Source organism: Nanorana parkeri, unplaced genomic scaffold (assembly GCF_000935625.1).
Source record: "Nanorana parkeri isolate BGI_ZX_2015 unplaced genomic scaffold, ASM93562v1 scaffold735, whole genome shotgun sequence".
In the NCBI taxonomy this organism is placed as follows: domain Eukaryota; kingdom Metazoa; phylum Chordata; class Amphibia; order Anura; family Dicroglossidae; genus Nanorana; species Nanorana parkeri.
The window spans coordinates 275,149-301,246 of NW_017307003.1; the positions used below are offsets into that span (position 1 = coordinate 275,149).

The window sequence follows — 26,098 nt, forward strand, 5'->3', positions numbered from 1 at the left end:
CTAACGGAAGAGAAATTAAGAAGTAAAAAAAAAAAATGGCCCTACTTGTTATCCCTTATTTTATCTGCATGCCAAATTCTGTATTCAGCTTACAAGGGCTGGAACACAGCAGGAATCCTTTAAAAGTGAGAACTGCAAGGTTCGGTTAAAACTGCTCTTTGCAAAATTTAAATCATCACTCACTGTATGAATCCTATTCTTTTAAATATAATTAATAAATATTTTTTCTTTTAACACATAACAAACAGTTGAACCAAACATTAGGTAAGTTGGAAACGTCCCAAAATGCTAACAGTTTGGCAACAGAAAAGTGAAATGCATTGGGCCGCACATGTGCATATCTACCCCCTGTAATCTGCACTTAATAGGAATATTTTAAACTATGTAACTAAGCAACAGAGGTAATTGTTGCTTTCCAGAGCTTTTGTTAGGCACTTTAACACAGCCCAAATATGCATAATTAGGCATAATGTCTATAAATCATTATTGTACACATGTGGGTAGTTAAGTGGATTGAGAGAATAGTTCAATGAATTGAGCATATTCACAGAAAATGCTTTTTATTTGTTTTCTCCAGTTCATAATACTTTAAAATTATCATAACCCTTTACACCATCTCTCAATAGCTTGCAGTGTTATTGAGAAAAACTTAATTTGCATTTTAGACTATGTTTAATTTATTATTTAAAACTGGAGTTTGTTGGATGTGAAATCGAGAGATGATAGGCCATTGTGCTGAATGATATGTGGCTCTTTATGCAGTCTATTTTCTAGGATGCAAAATGTTTTTTTTTGTGGTTTAGAATGAATAGATCCAAACAAAAGAACGCCATCTATAATCAAAGTTATTAAAAGGGCTAGTGTTGTGACTTCTTCCAAAAATGCTTTTAGTTACTATGACAATATTTACTTGATCCTGGCAGTCCACTGTTGATTTTAGGGGGATAATTACAAGAAAGATACATAATGTAGACTTTTTTCATGAGTGCCCTTGTCTGCAGAGCTGTTTATAAGGATTGCAGTGGAGCATAAAAGCGGTATTGTCTCCTATCATTATACCCTCTCATCCGGGTTGCTACAACCTGCTGCTTTTCTCCATTTTTTTCCAGTTCATATTTGTCATTTTGACAGAAACATGATAATTAACACAGATAGAGATATTTATTAAACTTTCCCGGCTGCAGAACTTTAGCAGATATCTAATGAAAACAAAGGTCTATGAAATAGCACGGCTCTATGGAAGACTCTGCAGTAAGCGATGGGATTTTATGTTGTTAATTTAGTGCTATTTTCCTCCCCAGCCACTTTACAAGCAGAGCTGTTTCATAGGGCTTGGTTTTCAATGAAAGATTCTGGTTGGGATATAAAATTGCATTAATAAAGAGTGAACATTTTCTACCATGGGGTACACTACCTGATATTGTTCTTAAGTATCAAATCACTAAAAAGAAAAGTCCTAAGCTCCTAATTGAATACATAGGGGTTACTTGTGACTGGCAATATCTCCAGGTATGTGTCCTAAGATTTAAAACCCAGTTAAACCTTCAGTTTAAATCAGCTAAATGCATGTGCAGGTAAATACACTATGCAAATTTGCACAGTGCATGCCACTGTTCACTCCCTTCTAGTCGGCATCCCTCGATCAGAAGATCACAGGTGTCGGTTGGAACATTTGGGGATAAACAAAGTGGACACAGGGGGGATTCCTCCATCCACACTGTAGGCATGGATAGAGGAATCTTCTATACTTTCTATGTTCAGCCGCCATATAAAATATAACAGTGTATGGCCAGCCTAAAAAGTGTCCTTTCTGCAGAGATCCGGCATGCCTCTTACAAGTCGTTTTGTCAGAGCTCTGCAAAGACATCACTGCTTCCCCAGAGAGAGCAAGGGTCCCACTCTGCAGCATAATGGCAGGGGAAAAGGAATTCACACATCTTGTGTTTTAATACACCTGGAATGTATTTACCTAATTTAAACTGAAGGTTTAGTTAGGCTTTAATGTGACACTAATACATTGTAATGAACAATGCATTCAGATTTTGCAGAATTTGTGAAATGGATGCCCATTCTGAAATCTACCAATATCATACTGATAGAGTCTTTATTGCCTTTGAACAAGGCTAAACCAGCACACACAGAATAAGAAGAATTAGTGGAAGTAATAATTCTGTAAGAGATGCAACTCACAAATAAGTTTCAGCCAGATTCTGGGGAAGATGAGAAAGAGGGATTGGATTTTGTATCCTTCTTGAAATGCTAGTTACTTGGGTGTCATGCTGATTCCCTGCCTTTAGAACTTTCTATGTCACTGATCATGAACAAGTAAGCAACAAATGAAGTCTGAAATCCTGATCTGAACATTTGTGTTAAGCCAGAATGTTGGAAATATACAATTATAGGGTCATAATGACAGCCAGGTAACAAACATTTTCAGAAGGAGATTTTAGTAAACCCAGATTTGTATTTCGCTCAGCATAGATTTTAAAGTAGAGGTAAAGCCCATTGTTAGCTTTGGATAGCATAAGGAATCTCTTTCAGGTTCTTTGTCTTCCATTGGAGAGATGTTCTCCACTTCCTATCCCATAGACACAACAAGAAGTGTCTTGCTTAGACAACTAACATTACAACAAGCATCCCCATTGAAACATTTCCCATCTATTATAGTTAAGGTGAGAATTCAAAATTTAGATTGTTCCCAACTTTCAGATACAGTGACAATGATCACCAAATACAAACTAGAGAAGGTGAGTCTCCACTAGAGATGTTCACATACCAGTTCAGCTACCAGTGCCGATACTTGGCATTTTCACGAGAACTACCAGGGTTGCCGCGGTTGCAGTTGGTACCTAGTTCTGGCACTCTACCACTGTCCTGAAATCATTAGTCTGTATTGTTTTAGAAAAACTGTCATTGACAATAAACAAAATGTATTAGTATTTGTATCTGTGAGTACTTGGACAAGTATCAGTACTTGTACTTGAAAAAATGGTATAGGTGAATCCCTAATATATATTTATAAAAAAGAAAAACATACATTAAAACATGGATGCACAAATCCCAGGAGCCCCGTATACTCCTTAAAAATGACATCTGCCTCTTAACTTTTGAATTTTTCTCTAGTCTTGTACTTGTACCGAGTATAATACTTGGTATCTGAACATCCCTAGTCTCCACAATGTGGACACAGGCAGCAATAAAAATGTTTTTTTTTGAGCATGTAGTTTTTATTAAATATTCAAAGCACACATAACAATAACTTAAGAGGTTACCATATCTCAGTAATGAATGTAGATACACAACGAGGGGTATTCATGCAGTTTTGCGAATAGATGCAGAACATTGAAGAAAACATGAGTCGGCATGGTTGAAGTAATTTGCATCTCACTGTCGTGTGTATAATGACAGTCTGGAGCGTGTGGTTCAAGGCTACCTCTCAGAACAGAATACAACATAAGAAAACATTGCGAAATTAAATTAAGATCACCACCCGGAGTACACAAGAGAGAGAAAAAAAAAGAAAAAAAAAAGTAGTAACATGAGAAGCAGTATTGCCAGTACCTATATCTACAGATTTATGATATACATTGGAGTGTAGCAATTTTATTTTCTCGTGGGACTATATGAATATCAAGGGGTGTCATACAGTCATGTACGTAAATAACACCGAAATCGAAGTCGAACAAGTGATTGGTAGGGCATCAAGAGTAATTATCGCACCAACGGGGCGTGTCTAGAGCAAATCTAGGGCTCCCAAGGTGTGTGAGAGTTAGGCATTGAGATACCATGACGATGTTTGGAACCCCCGACATGATGTCGCGGAGTTGGTCAGGGGGGAGAGTCTCGCTGAGGAAAGGGGACCACGTGGAGAAGAAACGATCAATACGATTCTCCTCATTGTGTGTGTCGGCCTTGTCCAGGAGCATACATTTACGTAGGGTGTTCTGCAGGTCCTCTATCGTGGGGGTTGTTGGCAGGAGCCATTTAGTGAGAATGGTTTTTTTAGATGCTAATATGCAAAGGTGTTCCCATCGCGAGATGGAAGGGCCAGGGGAAGATGCCCCCTGGGGTATGTCATGTAGTAGGCACAGTACAGGTCGTGGGGCCCTTGTTTCACCTGACAGGGAGTTCATGTATCGTATTGCCCGAGACCAGAAGGATTGGATCAGAGGGCAAGACCATATCAGGTGCAGGAGGTTGGGATGATGTATGTTGCACTTGGGGCAATGTTGTAACCAATCCGGTGATGCAGAGACCGGAGCATAATTGAAGGCATAGTATGCCCGGTGGAGTAGTTTAAATTGGACCTCCCTCCACGTTTCCCTGATGATGTGATTTCTAATGTGTTGTCACCCCCGTAATATGCTATCAAACGCATCTTCCGGTGAGATGTCCAGTATTTGGGCCCAGAGGTGTACAAATGCGGGGATGTGATTGTCAGGTTGTTGGTGAATGTCGCGAAGAGCCAAATATAAATTGGATAGGGATAATTTGGAGGGTGTGGGAGTCAGCAATCTTGCAAAGGTTTGAGAGGAAGTGTCTTTCACCTGTAGTCTGTTGGTATGTATGAAGCGTGAGAGTTGTGCGTATTGGAGGAAATGTGTGGGGGGTACGCGGAAATTATTTCAGTGAATGTTAAGCAGGAGTTTTGGGGCGACAGTACGTTGTGAATGGTATGTATACCCCGGGCATTCCAGGTGCGGAAGTTTAGGGATTCAGCCCCTGCCGGAAAGACCGGCGATGACAATAGAGGCAGCCATGGGGAGATGGTGCCCGGCAGCCTTGCCAGTTTCCTGACTTCCCTCCACGTTATGACAGTGTCTTTAATAAGCACATGTGATCTAACATGCAAAGGTGAAGACACATCCTCCAATAGGATCTTGTAAAATTCAGACGAAAGCCCATCCGGGCCTGGTGCGTATGACCTCTTCTAACTCAAGCTGTGTAATCTCAGAATTTAAGGTAAGAATGTCCTCAGCAGACAAAGAGGGCAGTTTGAGGGAGTCTAGGAATGAAGATCCATCTCCTGTGGCGCAGTGATCGTTACTGTAAAGTGTCTTATAGTATTGGCAGGATATGTCGGAGATGGTTTCTGGGTCAGTGTGTATTTTGCCTGCGTTATCTGCTAGTTTGAGTATGTGGGAGGTGGGTAGCGTGCCTTTCACCAAATTGGCCGTAAGCTTACCTGATTTGTTTGCAAATTTGAATAGCTCTACTGCCTTATAAGAGCGAATGAGTTGGTCGTATTGGAGAACCCAGTGATCACAGCTCTGCTTAGACTGTATCCATCTGGTCCTATCTGAATCAGATAGGGAGCGCTTATAAGCCACATAAGCATCCCTAGCTTCGGAGCAAGAGGTGGTATATTGTTGGCGTGTTTTTTTTTGTGGGAAGAAACATACGCTCAGGTTCCTACCGCGTAGTACGGCTTTGGCTGTTTCCCAAAATAGAATGGGGTTATCGAGGTGTATAGAGTTATGGCTTAAATATTCTAGCCACCACATTTTCAGTTCAGCTCGAAAGGAATCGTCTTTGTACAAGTATGTGGGGAACCTCCATGTGACAGGTGATCTTGGAATGGAAAGATCCTGCAGTGATAGGAGCACTGGGGAATGGTCCGAAATAACCATGTCTCTGACGTGGATGTCATTAAGCTTGCCCATAAGAGTCGGTGATAGAAGAAAAAAGTCCAGACGGGACATCATTCCATGCGCGTGCGAAAAGTGAGTGTAATCTCTTTCAAGCGGATGGAGGAACCTCCAGGCATCGATCAACCCGCCTGCTGAAATCATAGAAGAGAGGTTTTTGTCTTGAGGAGAAGTTGATGTGCGTGGGATTCCGTGTCCAGCGGATCAGTCCTCTGGGGGGGAAGGGACCGCATTGAAGTCTCCCCCTAGTATGCGGTGGGCGTGTGGTGCAGATTGAGAGGTTTGTGACAATATGGTATCAAAAAACAGTTTGTTGTCCGAGTTAGGTCCGTAAATATTCCAAACGTCCAGGGTGCTGGTGCCCACTTGGAGCGATGCACACGACCAGCGGCCCTCCTGGGGGTCACTGCGATGAGACAAGAGGGAGTGGGGTAGCGATTTGCTAAGTAGTATGAGGACACCAGCCGACCTTCCTTTGGCAGGTGCACCTACCACCTTTCCTACCCAGGATCATGGCATGCGGAAGAAATCCTCCTCAGGGAGATGTGTTTCCTGGAGTAGGGCGATTTCCACTTTCAATTTTTTAAGGTGCCGTAAGACTTGTGTGCGTTTATTCGGCGATTTAAGGCCCTTGACGTTCCACGTCACTATATTCAGTGGGGATCCCAGCTTTTAAGAGGAGTGAGTTGAGATATAGTGTCGTGGATCAAAAAACAGATAAGATGTGGGCGGATGAGTGTCCCTACGCTCCCATCGGCCCTAGGTAATTAGGTCCCAAGAAGAAAGAGATCACCGAGCGGTGAAACATAGGAATTGGTGTACTCCGGGGCTGTGAGAGGACCCCGTGTAACTCCTCCCTTCTGCGGTCGGGCAAAACAGGTAGTATAGGTAGTGATCATATTTAATCTCACCAAAAAAAGTAAAAAACAACGTAGAACGAACAGCAGCAAAGCAACAATAACAAAATCAATCCTTGTGAGTGACCTCCTTTTTTCCCAATGAGGGGTGCAACTGGAGGGAACCATGTTTAACATCACACAACTAATGTCAGCACATGGGAGCACTAAATGCGTATACTCACGCAAAGGTAGAGTCTCGAAAGCCTGCTCCGTCCCGTGAAGCAAGTGGTGTCAGAAGACACTGGGGTACATACCGATCACGGCCGTGAAGTATGTGTCATGTCCTGAAACTCAGAGTCGCCTCTTAGCCAGGTGCTGGTTGAAAGCCGGTGGTAGTCCTAAAGAAATGCCATCTCTCAGGCTTTTTTCTTCCTCGGGGGGCTCTTGGAAGGTGAAGCAGGGTAGGGATCAGATGAGGCCATCAAGAAAGCCTTGGCCTTGTCAGCAGAGAGAAACGATCCTCTTGGAGTAGAAATGCGCAGGACGGCAGGGTATGCCAGTGAGAATTTGATACCGCGTTCCACCAGCATGCTGCAAACCTCCGAGAACGACTTTCTTTGCTTAGTGAGAGCCAGCGAATAGTCTGCAAAAAGTAGCAGTTTTTGGCCTTCCACCATCAGTGTGCGTTGTGCCCGGAAGGCCTGCAGTATTTGTTTACGGTCCGCAAAATCTAGGTACCGCACAATCACAGGTCTGGGCCTGTCAGCTGCCCTTTGCACACCCACTCTGTGGGCCCTTTCAACTCTGCATGTGTTTGGGAGGCCCAGGGCCTTCGGTATGGCAGTGGAGCATAGTCGAATGAGATCTGTGTGGGGGGCTGTTTCCGGAAGGCCTATGACCCGCAGATTGTTCCTCCTCGATCTATTTTCAAGATCATCGACCTTTTCCAGTAATTGTTGGATGGAGGAGTTAGCGTGTACACATGATCTCTGCGTGGCCTGCATCTTGTCTTCCAGATCACTCACTCTATGCTCCGCTGCCTGGATGCGGTTAGTATGTGTGTCGAGCGTGGCCTTGAGTGGGCCCAGATGTTGCTGGATGGCGTCCCTCACTATATCTCTCATGTCGGCTTTAAGGTAAGCTGCCACTACTGCGGCTATGCCTTGGTGATCAGGGTTAAGTAAGTGGGTTGACGAGGGCTCACCTTCGGTATCGCCGCCAGACGATGTCAGCATGTCATCTTCATCCGCCATCTTGGCTGTGTCCGATGTGTCCGCAGTCGGTGGTAAAATGGCTCGTTTCGGCTGGTTCGGACGGGATATAAATTTGCCCATATCAGCGGGGATAGTAGTCCGGTTCGTCTAGGCTATTTGTGATGAGATAGAGGCCGGTCGGTGTGATCGATTCTGTAACGGGACGGAGCGGTGTTGCACGCGTCTATCTCATTGGGCGCCGGAACCGGAAGTCCTCAATAAGAATGTTTTGAGGGATATGAATGTGAGGTGCTGGATCTTAGACTATTTTAGTCCATTATCATGAAACAGGCTCTGGCTACAGCAGCTCATGGACACCAGGGGACCTTGGAGAGCACTAAAGGAGGAATCTAATCATTTCCAAAATCAAAGTCCAGAATCAAGATAAAACAAGATGTTAGAACCAATGCAACATAAGGGTCTATTCACTAAGCTGCCTTAGGCAGCCGAGTGAACAACCGACCCTAAGTAAAGTGAGCAGAATGCTGTTCGGCTATTCACTTCAGGCTTGTACGCTGATTTCAGCCATATATCGGCTGAAATCAGCCATACATTGTGTGGCTTCGTGTGGCTTCGGGTTTCCCAAACATGCTCAGTATGTTCAGGCGACCCGAAGTGCAGAAGGAGTTCGACTCAGCTGATCCAACATCTGGATCGGCTAAGCCGAACCTCCTGCAGGCTACTCGCTGTTGTTCGGTCTATTCTTATAGATGCCGAACAGCAGTGAGTAAATAGCCGAATGCCACTCAGCGGCATTCGGCTCGGCTGTTCTGCTCTGTACCTCTGTGGTACCGAACAGAATAGCAAAATAGTTAAAAAAGTAGAAAAAAAAACAATAGAAAACGATTGTGCAGAGCTAGCAGTGACAGCTAGCTCCGCCCAACTGTTTTCTATTGGCCGGGCGGTTCTGCTGCCGTATAAAAAAAAAATTCACCATAGGACATCGATCGAGCAGAGTAAACCTTTCTTGGTAACCAGGAACGCTGATCTTTCTGTAAGATCACGGCTGGCTCCGCCCAGCTGTCAGAAGCAGGCTGTCGGCCGGCCTTTCGGGCCAGCTTCGGCTTTCACCTCGGCTCAGTCGAGCCGAGGCATATGCCTTTGGCTCGACTGAGAAGCTCGGCCCACTACTGGAGCCGTACAGCAGCCCTTCGGTTCTACTGAACCGAAGGAGTCCTGGGCCTGAAGCTAGCCGAAGGATCAGCCAAAGCTACGGCTCGATCCTTTGGCAGCTTCGTGAATAGACCCCATGGTAACATAGTAGGTGAGGTTGAATAAAGACAAAGGTCCATCTACTTCAACCTATATGTGTGCCTGTGCGTGCATGTGTATGCCTGGATATATTTAGTTCTAGCAGTTCCCATATCCTTGTATGTTTAGTGAACTAAGAAACTCATCTAAGAGTTTCTTGAATTTATCAATCCTATCAGCAGATACTACTGACTATGGAAGGTAATTCCACATTTTTGCTACTCTGACAGTAAAAAAAAACCTTTCACAGTCTAAGAATATACCACCTCTCTTCTAGCCATTTGTTGTGTCCTTAATAGAGTTCTCAATGTAAACCACTAATTCTGAATGTTGTTGTCCCAATTTATGATTTTGAAAATTGCAATTAGGTCCCCTCTTAAGTGCCTTTTTTATAAGGAGAATAAGTTTACTTTCTGGAGTTGTTCTTCATAATTCAGGCCTTCCATCCCCTTAATCAATTTTGTAGCCCTTCTCTGAACTCTGTCAAGTTCAAGGACATCTTTCCTGAGGGTTGGTGACCAAAACTGGACGGCATGCTCAAGGTGAGGCCGCACCAATTATTTATAAAGTGGTAATATTATGTTCTTATCCCTTGCCAAAATCCCTCTTTTAATGCAAGACAGTATCCTGTTTCGCTTTGCTGGCTGCTGCTTGGCACTGCATGCTATTGCCAAGTCTGTAATCAATGAGCACCCCCAGGTCTTTCTCCATTTCTGACTTCCCAATGGAGCACCCCCTAAGTAGTAGTTTGCTCCCATGTGCATAACCTTACATTTTTCAATATTAAATCGCATCTGCCATCTTGCAGCCTATGCATCAATTTTTTCTAAGTTGAAATGAAGTTATGTCTTGCTGATAATTTACTGCCCTACATAGTTTAGTATCATCTGCAAAAACAAGATTGAACAATATATTGCACTTTCTATGTCGTTGATAAATAAGTTAAACAGGATCGTTCCCAAGACTGAACCCTGGGGAACCCAACTTTCAACTTTTGCCCAGTTTGAAATTAATTGGAAATTGGTACAGAACGTAGCAAAACCAGACAGAGGTTTCTTTCCTTCTCAACTCTATTCAGAACTATTTTGGCTTTAGATTCACTCTAACGAAAAAACTGTCAAAATTCATTCATTCCTCTACCCTGAGCTTTATAAGACATTTTGGAGAGATTTTTAATACATGTTTTTGTTTTGTTTAGGTACAATAATTGTGAAGTCAACTGGTGTGACTACCCATACAGCTGAGGCAAAGACCTGTTATCAAAATCTTATCACTGACCCATCATTGCTGGGCAGGAGAGTAAAAGAGACAGTGACAGACAACCATACAGGAAGTGTTATTCAATCAGCTAAAACTAATACAGAAAGTCATGAAGAAAGTTATAGCATGCAGTCATCCAAGCAAAATGACACACCACCATTTTCACCTGAAGACAATAATGGCAGCACTGACATATCTGAAAATGGGTGGGACAGTTCTTCCAGTTACTCAGAGCTCAATGCAAAGGACCATGCAAGGGACGCATTCAGTCATGTCATTCAGCTTAAGGGTGAAATGAACATTAAAGATGAGAAACCCTCCGAAACTGAAAGTAACTCATCAATAGATATTTTAGACACTGACAACGCCAGCCACCAGCAGATGACCAAGAGTGACGATGATGATAAATGCCTCTCAATTATTACAGAAGAGTCTGTGGATTTGGATAAAACAAAAGGAAACTTAAGTCTGCTTGAGCAAGCAATAACTATAGAAGCAGAACAAGGCCACATGTTTCACAGCACTTACAAAGAACTGGACATGTTTCTCCTTGAGCATCTAGCGAGAGAAAGAAGACAGACAAAAGTTATTGATGTAGCAGGAGGACAAATATATTGCAACAAAAGTAAGAGAACCTAACAGAGTCCAGTGTTTTAACACTGGAGTAAACAAGTGGTGTTGCTGATAAAATATCTCAAAAGTAAATGTACATGGTTGTCATGTAGATATCTGGCTGGTCACTATGAGCAACTGACCATGGTTTTTTACAGGGATTTAAATGTGAAAATTAGTGCCAGTGGATCTAATACCTGGTCCATCCTAACAGGGTGTAGTGAGTGTGCTGGGAGTCTGACACTGTGCTTAGATTGCGCACACTAAAGAATTGACATATTTGGAATGAGCAGCAAAAGCACTTTAAAACAAGCCAATATTCACCTATACAGCTATAGGCAATGCAGATAAATTTGTCATCAAAGTTCACAACAGAGGCACTGAATTCTAAACTATTTTTTTATGGAAAGTTGGTGTTGACAGCCTTCTAGCCCTCAAATAAAACACCGGGTCTTAGAAACCAGCCTAAACCAACTTTAGAATTTTTTTGTGATCTTTCAGGAACATTGAGAATTAAATGCTTTAGAGTAAAAGCAGCTAGAAAAGTCAGAAATGGTTTGTTTTTAAACTGTTTTACTGCTCATCAACAATACATAATTAGTTGAATGTCCACAACCTGGGCACAGGTGCACTGTCACTGTATTTCCACATTTGCAGCTAAATTGGGATAGCACCTACTTAAAAGTATACGAACAGACCGCACTATCCAGAGAATTCCAATACTTTAGACTTTATTGAAATTCACAGCAAATCCAGTATAACAGTGAAAAAAAATGTATAAAGCAACACATACCAACACTGCACAACCCCAACCAGCTACAACCTCTCACATGTTTCACCCGTAGGTTTATTCATAGAGGTGTATATAAATCTTTATACACTTTTATTCACTGTTATACTGGATTTGCTGTGAATTTTAATAAAGTCGGAAGTATTGTAATTCTCTGGATAGTGCGGTCTGTTCGTATACTGCTACATTCCAAGATGGAGACGCACCTATTAGATCAGCACCTGGGGAGTCCTGATGGCGGCTAATGAATTGGAGCAGTAAGATTTCCTTTAGCACCTACTTAATATTTGTTACATGTTCCCATTCACATAGCAGAACCTTGAAAACATATTTAAAAATGCAGCTTACATTTTTAGATGCTATTTTCTGGAAACTCCAGGACTGAAATATCTGTCTTAGTTCTCACTGTTTGAGGGGGCTGTGGGAGTTTCGTACTTCACAATTAACCCTGTATGTACTGTGCTAACAGACTGCATTATCACTTATAAACTAGATACACAGGGCTGTCTGTCTAAAGAAATAGGTAAAGACCTCAAGTTGTATATTAATGCAGTTTAAAAAAAAAGAAAACTGTCCTTCAGCCTGTCCCCTTTCTGCAAACTGCCATCTATTCTAACCACTAGAAGCTGCCTTTTGTGTCCTATGTATAATCTTGCTTCAAATAACAACTAAAAAGGTAAGAATTATTTACAAAAAAAAATATTTTTGGGTATGCTGTATACACGGAGTCACACACAAAGAGATGCACATGTATGCAGGTTATACACAAACATTTATATACTGTGTAAAAAGAAAAAACCTCACACAAAGGCAAACACATGCATACACACAGTTATAGTCATGAACACTAAAATATTGACTTGCCACTGCACACCTCTGTGGTCTGGAAAGCTGGCAGATCCAGAGACAGGATTGGCACTGGGAACCTTAATTTCCACTTGGAGGCATCTTGAGTTGTGGAAGCAGTAGGTTGATAGGGCATATGTCACATTAAATGAGTCATATGTGATGACATCATTAGATCACTTTCTCTCAAAACAGCACATGGAAATGCTGCCAGCAATAAGCATGTACTGTTTTTGCAGCCATAGATGCTCCAGGAAAGACAACTTGCAAAGCTTCTGTAAACTGTACATTACACAAATCCACCTTTTTTAAGAAAAACAGCAGAGATTAAACTGACTTATACAGTAGATGTGCAACACATAATGTATTTTACCAAAATAATTGTTTTATTGTATGCCCATGGTAAGATATTCATATTACTCAAATAAATTGCCCAATACTACATATTTTCAATCATGACTAACCTATGTAATCACAATCACTGTAAAACCAAGGTCTCAGGTTATTACAACTGCAACAAATGAAGAATTCATCTTTAAAACTAATAACTGAATGTTGACATTAGTCAGAAGTGTGACATGGTCGTTTAGATGGAATCAGGATAAGCCAGGAGATTTAACAAGTAATACTCTCAGTCAGGGCTGTAGCTACCATGGGGCGAGTGAGGCACACGCCTCAGGCGCAGCTGAGAGGGGAACACACATTACTAGACATTTGTTTCGGGCGAAATGAGAGGAAACTAAAAATGTTTTCATTAGTTTCGTCAAACAAAGCTAATTTTTATGCTATTTTGGATTTGGCCATCAGCGCATTCTGCGCATGTGCTCCACCATCCTGGAGGCAGGGCGCATGATGTCACATACCGCACATGTCTGTTGGGGGCACAATTTTCTGTTCTTGCCTCGGGAGCGAAAGGAGCTAGCTACGGGTCTGCTCTCAGTGTAGACTTTGGATATCTTAGATAAAAATCCATACAAATGTTGATTCAGTAATGTTAGATCCAAAGCTTACAAGCATGTTATTTTCTCTTGTAGGTTCTCCACGATCTGAAAAACGTGAGACCAAATGCCCTATCCCAGGCTGTGATGGTGCAGGTCATGTGACTGGACTCTACCCACATCATCGTAGTTTATCTGGGTGTCCTCATAAAGTTCGAGTGCCTTTAGAAAGTTAGTAATTCAACTTAGTGACTATCATTTTTACCACATACATAATTTCTAATTAGTTGTTGCATTAAAGGATCAGTCCACCCAAAATAGATATTTAAACTTTGGAAATGAGTGGGCTGAATCATCCCCTGATTTGTTATATCTGTTGGATACTCAAGTAGTGTGATATCCTCACTGGAGGACTGAGTTCTTTGAGCCACGTCTATCTCCTCTATTTTAAAACTAACAGGCAGAATGAAAGCCTCTGACAAAGGTCAAAGCAGGGATAGATGGGGACCCAGGTGAAGAAATGTTGCCATCGGAGAACATGAGAGATATAAAACTTCAGTGGATAATTTAAATATCTACTCTCTGCTCAAAACTTTAATACCTGTACCTTATATCTATATGAACATTTTGACATAAAGCTATGTTACTTGTCTTGCTGGACTAGATATATTATTAGTCTAAGGGGCTTATATGCCTTTCCTGAACAAAATCAAGCCTACATAACCAAAAGCTGCACCACTATTCAATGTGATATCTGTTGATGGGTAGGATCAGAGTTTAGATTGGCATATCCTTCCCTTCTTCATGGAGCATGTGACCAAAAGTCTAACCTGCATAGAGTCTAAGGCAGTATTTTCTCAAGGAAAGATAAGTGTTTAAAATCTTTATTTATCCATCTGCTATGCCAGACAGTGATTTAATTCTTACATCAAATGTACATCTTATTTATCAGTATTTATGATAATAGAAAATGTATCATTATAGAAAATGATTTAATATATTACCCAATTAACATGACACCATAAAGCTACCTCATCATCTAAAAAAGAATTACATTCATGAAAATTGATTACAAAGTAGTTATAAAAAATCCATACCGCATAACAACACATAAAATGAGCTTTGTTTTTAAAGTAAAACTAATTGATTAAGTTAGAAAACAGGATTCATTTTTTTAGACATTCAAATGTTTTGAGATGCAAATAATTCATGAAGTAAAATGAAATGCATATTATTAAAGTATACTAGAATTATACTCTTCTTCCTAATGATGGTGTCACATGTGTGTTTTAGCTCAACAATTAGTTTTGGCCAGGGTATCAGTTGGAAGTAAAATTCTGATGTTTGATAGTTAAATGGCTGGTGTGGGGCTTAGCACCAAGAGGGAACAGGGCTTATCTCGACTTGGCCAGAAGTAAAGGCCCCTTGTACAGCCTAGGCTTAGGATCTAAAGAGACACTTGGGCACAGGGAATGTGTCAAAGACTGACACAGGCACTTGGAGGCACTGCAAGGTGTTTACACTTAAGTACTGTTAACAGTGCATTAACCAGTATTTTAGCACTGTATTCAACTATTGTCGCTAGTTGTCATCTAATGCCTTCATAACTTACCGATAAATGACAATTGGTTGTGCATGCATAATCTGGCCACTAAAGATCTTTCTTAAGTGAGATCATGAACATGCACTTTTACCTGGAGAAAAATTGCATGTTTGTGCCTACAGAGCAGAGAAAGCATTCTAGAGACAACCCCAATGTCAGTATATTTCTGAAATAACCAACTTACTGTAAAGACATGGCAGCCAATCCACTCCAGTTCTAAGAACCAACCAAGGCTGTCTGTCACAGATAGATGAATGTACAGGTAAATATTCTCTCATGTCTGTAGGCAATGTGAGACAAAGCAGATAGAAATCTAGGGATGATTTATGGAACAAAAATAATGAGATGAGAAATGTACCCTTTGTTAGTAGTACTCATTAAGATTCCCTAATTTCCTTTCTCAAAGGATATAAAACCTGACAAAAACTCGATTTAGAAAATCTGAAGTAATGGAAAGCAGAGATGTTACCCTTAGCAACATATTTCATATTGCAAGCTCAGGATCTAGAATACAACCTTACTGGGTGCTGAGGGATTTTGTAAATCAGCCAACCAATATAACCCATTTAAAATGACAGAGAAAAGAAGGAGAAGGATGTGACAGATACCCACCTGGTGTTGTTTTTCTGTAGTTAGTACCCTTGATTGTCCTATTTCTTTATTGCTAATTTTAGTAAAAATCACTGAGGTTTTTTTTAAATCTATTTTGTTGTTTTAATTAGTTTTGGCCATGCATGAAAACGTATTAAAGTGTCCAACACCAGGATGCACAGGAAGAGGACATGTGAACAGTAATCGTAACACTCACAGAAGGTACCGTCAATGGATACTGGATTTAAAAACTGTTGCATGATTGAACTGTGACTGACAGGACAAATAACTGTTTGGATAAAGCAATAGGCTGCCATCTACAAAGGAACCATCTTGTAACAAATCAGGATTGAGCAGATGGTATGCTTACTAGGAAGCTTTTTAGAGTCTACCGAAGCCACAGATTTATTTAAATGAAAATAGTGATTTAAAACTTTGAAAGGGTTGTGCATTTTAAAAGCAGATGTCACAAAAGGCTACAGGTTTTAATTACTTCATTGGCCTATATTACTGGTAATGATTTGCAGTATATTCCTACATTCTCTCTCAAGCCAACTCCTCTGATCATTCGACCATCGTGAATATTAAAGTTAGAGGTAAAACGAGTTTAAAAGTCTACATAGTTAATATTTAGGTTAAGTACCTCCAGGACTGCTAGGGGTTTGGTTTACAGTTATCTATTAAGATACTTATTCCAAATAATCTTATAATGATAATTTTAAGATTAGTAAAAGAAATAAGCTGTCTGAACAGTAATTCTAATTGTATTATTCATGTGTTGTCCCTCTCTTCAACTTGGAAAGCATTATCCACTTATCACAGTTCTAACCCCATTAATAATTTACTTTATTTTTTTAATTAATATGAGTCCCATGTCAACTGTGTGCAAGCTATGCATGACCCAAAGATGATACTGATAGGTAAAATACCCTGGAATCTGAGGAACCTCCAGGGAGGCCTAACACCCCCAATTAGCAGCCAGCATGGTCAGAGTCTGCATTAAACTTTTACTACAATTCCATCTAAAGAGCAATGGCAAGATTGACAGAGAGGAGGCACTAAACTGTGCAATCCACCAAGTAATCCTGCAGCTTTCTGTTGCTCCTGACACCTAATCTATGTTTTGGGCTGCCAGCACCTTAAATCTGTCCATCCCTGTCAGAGTGATATGCACAATGGCTTATGTTACATGTCCACAGTCCATTTGTCCATTTGATATTAGTAACAACAGCTTCCCAGGCTTTTAAGTAAAACTACTGGACAGTAAGGTTGGGGGTGTAGTGCTGGGGGTTATTATTGTGCATTGATGGGGGTTATTATTGTGTAGTGCTAGGGGTTATTACTGGGCTGTGCTGAGGGTTATCATTGTCTAGTGTTGGGGGGTTTTCATTGTGTAGTGCTGGAGGTGATTATTGCACAGTGCTAGGTGTTATCATTGTCTAGTGTTGGGGGTTATCATTGTGCAGTTTTGGAGGTTATAATTGTATAGTGCCGAGGGGGTTGTTATTGTGCAGTGCTGGGGGATATAATTGTGTAGTGCTGGGGGTTGTTATTGTGCAGCGCTAGGGGTTATCATTGTGCTGTGCTGGAGGCTACCATTTTCAAGTGCTGGAAGTTATTATTTTGCAGTGATGGAAACTATCATGGTGCAGTGCTGGAGGTTACTTTTGTGTGGTGCTGCAGCTTTTTTCTTGCCGTGACACTTTTGCTAGGGGCTATTGCCCTGTGAGTTATTCTTGTGCTGGGGGTTAGTTTTGTGCTGAGGTTTATTGTCCTGGGGTTTTTTCTTGTGCTATGGGTTATTTCTTGCCCTGACACTTACTGGGGTTAATTGTCCTGGGAATTTTTGCTTGCCCTGACATGTACTGGGGGTTATTACTTGACCTGACACCTGCTGGGGGCAATCATTGCTGTCCCTGACACATGCTGGCACTGACACCAATGCTGAGGGTTATTATTGCTGCCACCGACACTAACAATGAGAATTATTTTACTTCCACAACCTCCTTAGTGTATCCAGTGTATTCCAATGCCCTGTTTCGTCTAAATAATAGCAAAGTAAAGAGGGAAAGGTGGCACTTTACAAGCCATACATAGTGAAGCAACATAGACTTTATTAAAAATGTCTATTTATGACCAAACCCACACATGCACAGCCGTCTTAATACCTTTTAAGGCAGGCGGTGGATGGCCTACATAGCACACCACGCTCCTAATTCTTTTTAAATGTTGCTATTTTTGGTTTATTTTTACACCCACTGATACCAATTAAATAGCTGATTTGTGCACTTACTGACCAGCAACGTAGGGGACACTGGACTCTGTATGTTTCAATTTGCTTCAAAGGGGCTGCAGAACTACATATTTAAAAAAGTGCTGGCAATAGTCAAACATGTATGTGCAGTTGATAGAAAACCTTCAAACAAGCAATAGCTCTGGCGAGGCAGGTTCCACGCAGTAGCATAAACCACTGAATTACAGGAAGGAGCGCCAGACCAAGAACAGATGAAAAAGTCCAAGATAATTTTAGATTTTGGTAAATAGATCATATACAAACAGCCAATGCCCTTGGGAGTAAAGCACGTTTCTGGGGGCTCTACTGGAGCTCAGCAACTGTTACTCCGTGAGGAGAGCTTAATACCAGTTCTAATATAGATATTTGTGATCACTATTTTCTCTGATGAAGAGGTAGTGGTTTTGTGCCCAAAATGCTTTGGAAGTTTTTATATGACCTATTTACCAACAAATAAAAATGATCTTGAACTCCTATACCAGTTTTTGGTCTAGATCTCCTTTTTTGTAATCGTTTGGTAAAAGGGACTGTGTTCCCATTACACTGTGAATTGTTTTTATACAACATTGCATTTTTCATTTCATTCTTGAAACTAATGATGGAGCATTTCTTGATTTTTTTTCATTTAAGTCCAATAGGAACAGAGTGTTGGTAACCAGAGACACAGTATAGCCCAATAGGGAGGATGTCAAATGTATACAAAAAAATCATACAAATCTAAATCCCCAGAACATGTGTTTGTATGTTTTAGTCGTAGTAATCAGAATTGTATTGATATCTTACAAGGTTCTAACAGGCTTTTGCCTCAGGGAAAGAAAATAATTATTAGGAACAGAAGTGGCAGTCACTAAAAAGATTGCTGCAAATGTCATTTATTTTTCACATCAAAAAGCATTTATGTGTGGGAGGTGTAATAAATATGTAAAATAGTATGTAAGTTTATCCTCTTGGCCTGCACGGCTGTTGTGAGTCAAATTTTGTTATTCTCATTATCTAGACACATACTGAGATATATAAGGATGCCTGATCTAGAATGTATCATAACATTGTTTTGACACAGCAACCATGACTGATTCACTGACATCACATTTTTTTACATGCTGTTCGTACAGATTGCTAAATACACCTCCCCCTTATCGTCTTTTCAGATATATGTAGGTCCCCAAACATTTCTTGTTAAATACATATCTATAAATATAAATATGGAATATGAGGACCACTTGATTTTAACTGCAGCCCTTCTCACCTGTTCTGTTCAACCTCTTTACAAACTGTTCCTTCCTTTAAATGAATCTTCAAAAGAACAGCTGCACAGAACCAGAATGTGTACAATCCAAAAGTTTATTAAAATAATCCAAACAGGTTCCAAAAAAGTATTACAAGAGAACAATGAACAGCGTGTACATCACCATGAACATCGGCGTTGGCATGGTGTGGGAGATGTTCATGGTGATGTACACGCTGTTCATTGTTCTCTTGTAATACTTTTTTGGAACCTGTTTGGATTATTTTAATAAACTTTTGGATTGCAGTCATCCTGGTTTTGTGCGGCTGATCTTTTGAAGATTTGTTTGAACAAGTGGGAAGCATACTATAGCCTGCACCTAGAATATGGACTGACTCCAGCAGAACTTACAATGGAGCGGTGAGTCTGTGGAGCTTTCTTGAATATTTGTTCCTTCCTTTATTTTCTATTTTTGGAGAAGTAAACAAACAAAAAAATAGAACCTGCTATTCCGCATGCTATGCACTATTAAAGTGTATTTTCAGCCATTTTTTTCTTTTTTTTTCTGTTGGGTATTTACAGCTATCCAGGGCTCAGTTAGAGATTTTTCCTTACTGTCCTGGTGACTTGACAGGAAATGAGGGAGAACCTCCAACAACAACACAGATAAAAAAATTAGGATGAAAAAAAGAGCACTTTTGTCAGCATTTTACATTTTGCATATTTTCCCTGAAATCCTGTGTGGTTAAAACTTTGTCACCATCACAGTTAGTGAGGGGAAATCTCTGTAATGGAGTCCCAGACAGCAGCAAAACCCAAAAACCCTCTTCTACAATTGTAAAACAAATATTTTGGACTTACACTCTAACCGTAGTACATTCAGTTCACTGATAACATACAACTAACATTGACTGAAGCCTCTGATTACTCAAAATCCACCCATGATGACTGCTATCTTTTAAATCCCCAAAATCTTCTTGTTTACATGTGGGTGGAAGTACTGTACTTCTGTGCCCACTTGGATGAAAGCGCTGCAGGTCTCAATAGACCTCAACGATATGGTCGCATCCCCACCCCATCTCCTCCTGGCCATTCACAAAACACACAGCCCAGGCTCTGTTTTGTGAATAGCCAGAAAGTGAGGTGGGAGAGGATGCAACTGCAGTGCTGAGGTCCCTTGAGACTACCAGCACCTACATTTAAGTGAAGACGGAGATACAATGAGAGCTGTACTTTAACCTGTATAAACAAGAGGTGGCTTTTGAGTAATCAGAGGTGGCAACTGCTATAACACAAATACATTAATTGTGCCCAGAGTTCAGCCTTAATTTTTCCTGAAAACTAAAACTTGAATGTTCAGACCTTAAGAAAGGTTGCGGCCAGGACAGATGCCAACAAAACCCTAGCTAGCTGCCAATCAGTGTCCTAGACTTCTGGTTTCTGGACTTATCCTCTGTTGTTTTGCACAGATTGGGGAAGGGTTGGAGTATCTTCCTATTACTTATTTCAGTCTGTGACTCCACTGGGGAGCGTTCCCCTCACTTGTTAATTAGATATGTACCAGGACTAGTTTAAAGCTGACCAGACACCTCCAATATGTACAAATAGTAGTGAAATATCATTGTAACAAGAGGTCCATATGAACACTATAGGGGTCTATTCACTAAGCTGCCGAGGGCAGCCGAGTGAACAACCGACCCCAAGTGAAGTGAGCCGAACACTGTTCGGCTATTCACTTCAGGCTGGTGCGGCTGATTTCAGCCGTACATCGGCTGAAATCAGCCGTACATCGGCTTGCTTCAAATCACGGCTGGCTCCGCACAGCTGTCAGAAGCAGGCTGTCAGCCGGCCAATGGCCCGCCGCTCGGCCAGCTTCGGCTTCCAGGACGACTGAGCCGCTCGGCCATGTTCGGGAGCTGTACGGGCTATAGTTAATAGCCCGTACAGCACCCCTTCGGTTCTACTGAACCGAAGGGGTCCTGGGGCCGAAGCTAGCCGAAGGATCGGCCGAAGCTACGACTAGATCCTTCGGCAGCTTTGTGAATAGACCCCTATGATCTTTTTTTCACAGTTTTGCATAATGTCATGCTATCTTTATAATATTTTTACTAGTCTGTGCCTTTTGTTTTAAACATTCATACACTAATGATAGGTGTCCTCTTTATTAGTGGTAAACACCTTGTAATATAGGTTCTTCTTTTCTTTTTTACTGTAAATTGTAATATTGTTTTTCTGTTTAGTCTTTCAGGTTGTCCAATTGCTGCAGCAGAAAAGCTTTCAAAAACACAAGAAAAACAATATTCACCCAGTGCTGGTACAAACCTTGAATCTATTCACAGGTGTGTATGTAGTCCACCTTGCAATTCATCATTGTGATATATTGTTTGTCTATTTCTACATTTTATAAAAGTCATTAACTAAATGTACATTCACGTTTGTAATGTATTTGCCAGCACAGAAAAATATTTTTGGTTCCAGTCTTTTACCTATTAAGGTCCCATTCACACCAAAGAGTTTTGCTAATCACATGACACAGTGCAACACATGGAATTGATGAACACATGGTTGTTGGGAGGTGTGTTGGGGTGCCTTTAAAAAGAGTAGCAATGCAATGCACCTAGTGCACTATAATGCATGCTAGGTGGGTTGTGCAACAGCATGTGCTAAACACACTATAACGCTCGATAAGCAACACTCCAGTGTGGGCACTTAAAGAGAAAAAAAATAAGATAATACAATTTACTTGAATGGAGCAAGATGTAATAAATGTGATGTGTAGGAACCGAAGGGCTCTGCTGACTAGTTCTTAAACTAGTTGGCTAGTTAATCTGTATAGATAGCCTAAACTTTTTTTCTTCATTTTGTATAGAGCGGATAGATAGAACCCCTGTCAATTTTTTTTATTGCTGTCTGATCCCCCTTCTATTTGTCATGGAGACTATAGTCACCAGGACAGAAGTTGAATGGAAATCTCACCTTTTAGAGTTGTCATCAGAACAAGATGTGAAATGACATCTTCCAATGGGGACACTTGTTCCAGTGACAACTGTCTAAAAGGTGATTTTCTTTTAACTTTGTAGAAATTTCCTCTTAATTTCAATAGCATTTCCAGGACAGAAAGTGATGGGAAATCTCCTCCCAGGCAATGGCAGCAAAAATAAAATGATAGATTTTTTAACCCACTGCTACTCTATCCAAAACTAAAGCCAAAAATGTTGGATATACATGTATATTAAGTCCTTTATCATGTACTTCTGGGTCCCATCCTCCTCCGGCAGGAGGTTTTACATAGACTTTTATGAGACCTGCATTTTTTACAGGTAAAGTGAGATAGAGAATGACTACATTTAAATCTATTTACCGGTGTCAGCTTTGAGCATGTGTGTATGTGTGTGTGTGTGTGTGTGTTATTGTAAAATTGTTATTATTAAAACGCACATCTGTAAAATATCTTAGTTACTACTTGATAAAGAAGCAGATGAATACTAGTTCTACGCAAGCTGTAATTATTATTCATCTGCTCTGTAATTAAATGTTTTTTCAGAGCAACATGTGTGAAGCACCTTGAAGTAACACAATTTAGTTATCGGACTGCACCAGTTACTACAACACGAGCAACAATAATTAAAGAGCATGACAGATTTGGGAAAGTTCCATTTGATTATGCCAGTTTTGATGCACAGGTTTTTGGGAAACATACTATTGCGACAGTTGTTCATAGCCAAGAGGCAACTAATGGTGATGGTAAGAGCTTTACCTATTTTATCTTTATGTGCATACAAAAATATATTTTGTCAGGCTTACAACCATGCTGCTAAATCATCTGTATCTGGCCATATTGCCAGAATTAACTCTAGCCTAGTGTTTTAGTTTTTTTAGTTTAGATTGCTGTTGATATTCCCATGGGGAAGATTTACCCTTACTTTCTGCCACTTTGATAATTGTGAGAAAAGTAAAAAAAAATGCATATGTAAACAGCAATTAAAAAAAACAAAAAACGTTTTCTGAATAGAGTGGAACAGGGTTATACAGCCTTCAGGTTTGTATTGCTGTCTGTATCTCCTTTAGGGAGAATTACCTCTCATGTCAGACAGAGGAAAGAGTCAGGGAAAATCTCCCTAAAAGGGACAAGGCAGCAAAAAATACCTAACAGACATTATAATTCTGTCCTACTCTCTCCAAATTACATCAACAACAACAACAAAAAAGATTTGTCTGAAGTTGGACTTTGAAGAGGAAATCCAGGAACTGTAAACAATAACGCTTGCAGTGGAGCTACCCCCACACTGCAAGGGTTAACTGCTTGTTTTTCGGTCTAGGGGCTAAAATAAAGAAGATATATTCACCTGATTCGTGGCCCCATCTGGCTGCTAGACTGGTCCCTGCGGCCTCTTCTCCCCTAGGCCCCTGCAGTGTAGGGACCCTTGATATCATCACATGTAAGGCAAGTGCAATAGACATGGGGATGCCGCGGCACATTCCACCCCTGAAAGCGGAGCGGGAGAAAGGTGAGTATATCTTCTTTAGTCTATCCCCTAGCGAAAAACGAGCAGTTAGCTCTTGCATTGCAGGGCTAACTCCACTGCAAGGGTTAATTTTTACAATTCCTGGAGTTCCTCATTAAATATGAGCAGAGCAGCATTAGACAAAAGCACAGCATTCTTTCACACTTTTTTCTAGTTTAACCAAGATTCAATCTATGATACATGGGCAATATAGCATATAGACCATTTCTCTTCACTGCAAACTCTGAACATCACATTGGGCCACTTAAAACACCTTCTTCGGCTATGGGCGGCCTGGTCTGCATAAGATGTCATCATACACTACAATGCAAACAGAAAGTGTGAAAAACTATCTCAAAAGTGAGGGAAATCAACTCTTAGACAGTTGTCACCTGAACAGGTATGCCCACAGGAAGATTTCCCCTCACCCTTTCTGGTGACTCTAAAATGTTGGAACTTTTTACTTTCTGTTTCTATGACAGTGATCACTGGGAAAAAAAGAGAGGATAAATCTAACTAGAAGAGACACAGACAGTGACAAAACCTTGACAGGGAATGTAATCTTTCCCATGTTCTTTCCAAAACAAACAAAAACAATTGTCTATACAGAGATTTTAAGAAAGAGGCAGGAAACATATGATGTGCTAGTTTGTAATCATAACCAAATAATACGGTTTAGTAATAAATAAAATTATTGAATGGATTAAAAAAAAATTAAAGATTCATAGTGCTTTTCCTGCCTCAGAAATAATTTGTATTGTCTCCAATGTATTCACAGCTATTTAGCCATGAACAAAATATGTTGCATGCATGTAATCTCATCTCTCTTTAACAGCAAAACAATTTACAAGTCCAGTGAAATCTTCCATCCGACTGCCTAGCTCCCACACACAGAGTCCCTGCCATGCCAGCTCTTACAGCTATGGTCAGTGTAGTGAAGACACCCACATAGCGGCAGCTGCTGCCATCCTCAACCTTTCCACCCGCTGCAGGGAAGCAGCAGCAGAGATCCTGTCCAACAAACCATTGGGCCTGTCTGCCAAGGTAGGAGAATCCAAGATCCTGGAGCCTGTAGTGGCTACTGAGCTGTGAATAAACTGCTTTTCACATTAGTGTTAAAGGCCACAAAAACATGTGATGTACTGTTACTGTATCTGGGGGCAACTCTATACTTTATACAAAAACATGGTGAAATGAAATTATTCTGTGGAGCTGGAAGCAAGCTATGTTTTTTGAGGAGTATTAGGAAATTAGTTGGATGTAAGACATAACCGAGTGTCATCTGCAGAAAGCCCGGGGAGAGAAAAATTGGTTCAATTTTTATTCTCCAGGGTAATGGAGCTGAATTTCCAAAATGCAGATTTTTAGATAGCTATGATTTTCTCGAGTGATGTGCTATATGTAATTCCATGCTGCTTGTATTGTTCTAAGAAGATTCACGCAGAGTTTGGATGAAAATCTTACACGGTGAATTAAGCACGTACTAATCTATTTACCATGAACAGACAATAATAGTTGAACCCTGTCATATTTAACACCCCATAATTAAAATCTCATAAGATGAATCCATTATTTTTTTTTAAGATCATACCTTGTACTTGTAAAGGAAAACATATTACAATGAAATGTGTGATATTTCTACATTTCAAAAAGTATCAATTGGGATTTTTGTTAATCCAGCCATTAAAAAGGCCACCTGGGTATGCAGTATGTAGTACAACCCTTGCCATGTATCACAGGATTCTGGTTGATAATAACATTGGAATGAACTAATTTTTGCAAGGTAGAGCATTTTTACTTTGCAAAGTAAATGCTCACTTGGTTTAAAGTGTATTTAAACACAAGAACACAAATATTATAAATACTGCAGCTTATCACTCATTAGATCTATTGCCTGCATTGGTTTTATTTTTTACAGGCTTTTTTCCCCTTTATTTTTACCTGATGACCCAGCCAGCAGCACACTTCATGTCCTAGGCTAAACTATTTACCTTAGTTCCTGCTTGCAATGTAGTTCCCACAGTCATCTAGACACATATACACATTCTACATTTATAAGAGTTACTCTGTCACTATACTATAAAAGGGGATTCTTACCTTTGCTGCCAATCATGCCACTGAATGATGCTCCATTTTTGAGAAATCATCCACTTAACTCCACTGGGAAACTAAAACTTCCAGTAGTGTCAATCTAATAGGCCCCCTGCAGCTTTTATTGGTTCATCCTGTTGACATCCACATCATTCCAGGAGACAGGGGTGATGTGGAGGTGAGCAGAAGAAATCAGTGAGAGCTGTGTGGAAACCATGAGATCAACTCTCCCAGTAGTGATTGTTTCCCAGTGGACTTCAGGGGACAATTTCTCAGGAATGGAGTGGCATTCGGGGACAAGGGCATCAGGAGACTTAAGTAGTCACTGTTTTCTTCTACAGGTTCAGCTTCCC

At 40.6% G+C, this 26,098-nt stretch overlaps 1 protein-coding gene across 1 annotated transcript in view; it reads left to right on the forward strand.

Annotated features, from left to right (window-relative positions):
* ST18 (ST18, C2H2C-type zinc finger) overlaps positions 1–26,098 on the forward strand; it is a 166,136-nt gene that overhangs the window by 74,679 nt on the left and 65,359 nt on the right. The window contains exons 5-10 of the mRNA XM_018564203.1: positions 10,190–10,876; positions 13,534–13,668; positions 15,763–15,853; positions 21,390–21,488; positions 22,694–22,893; positions 24,490–24,698. Coding sequence (XP_018419705.1) covers positions 10,190–10,876; positions 13,534–13,668; positions 15,763–15,853; positions 21,390–21,488; positions 22,694–22,893; positions 24,490–24,698 — 1,421 coding nt within the window. The remainder of the gene's footprint in view (positions 1–10,189; positions 10,877–13,533; positions 13,669–15,762; positions 15,854–21,389; positions 21,489–22,693; positions 22,894–24,489; positions 24,699–26,098) is intronic.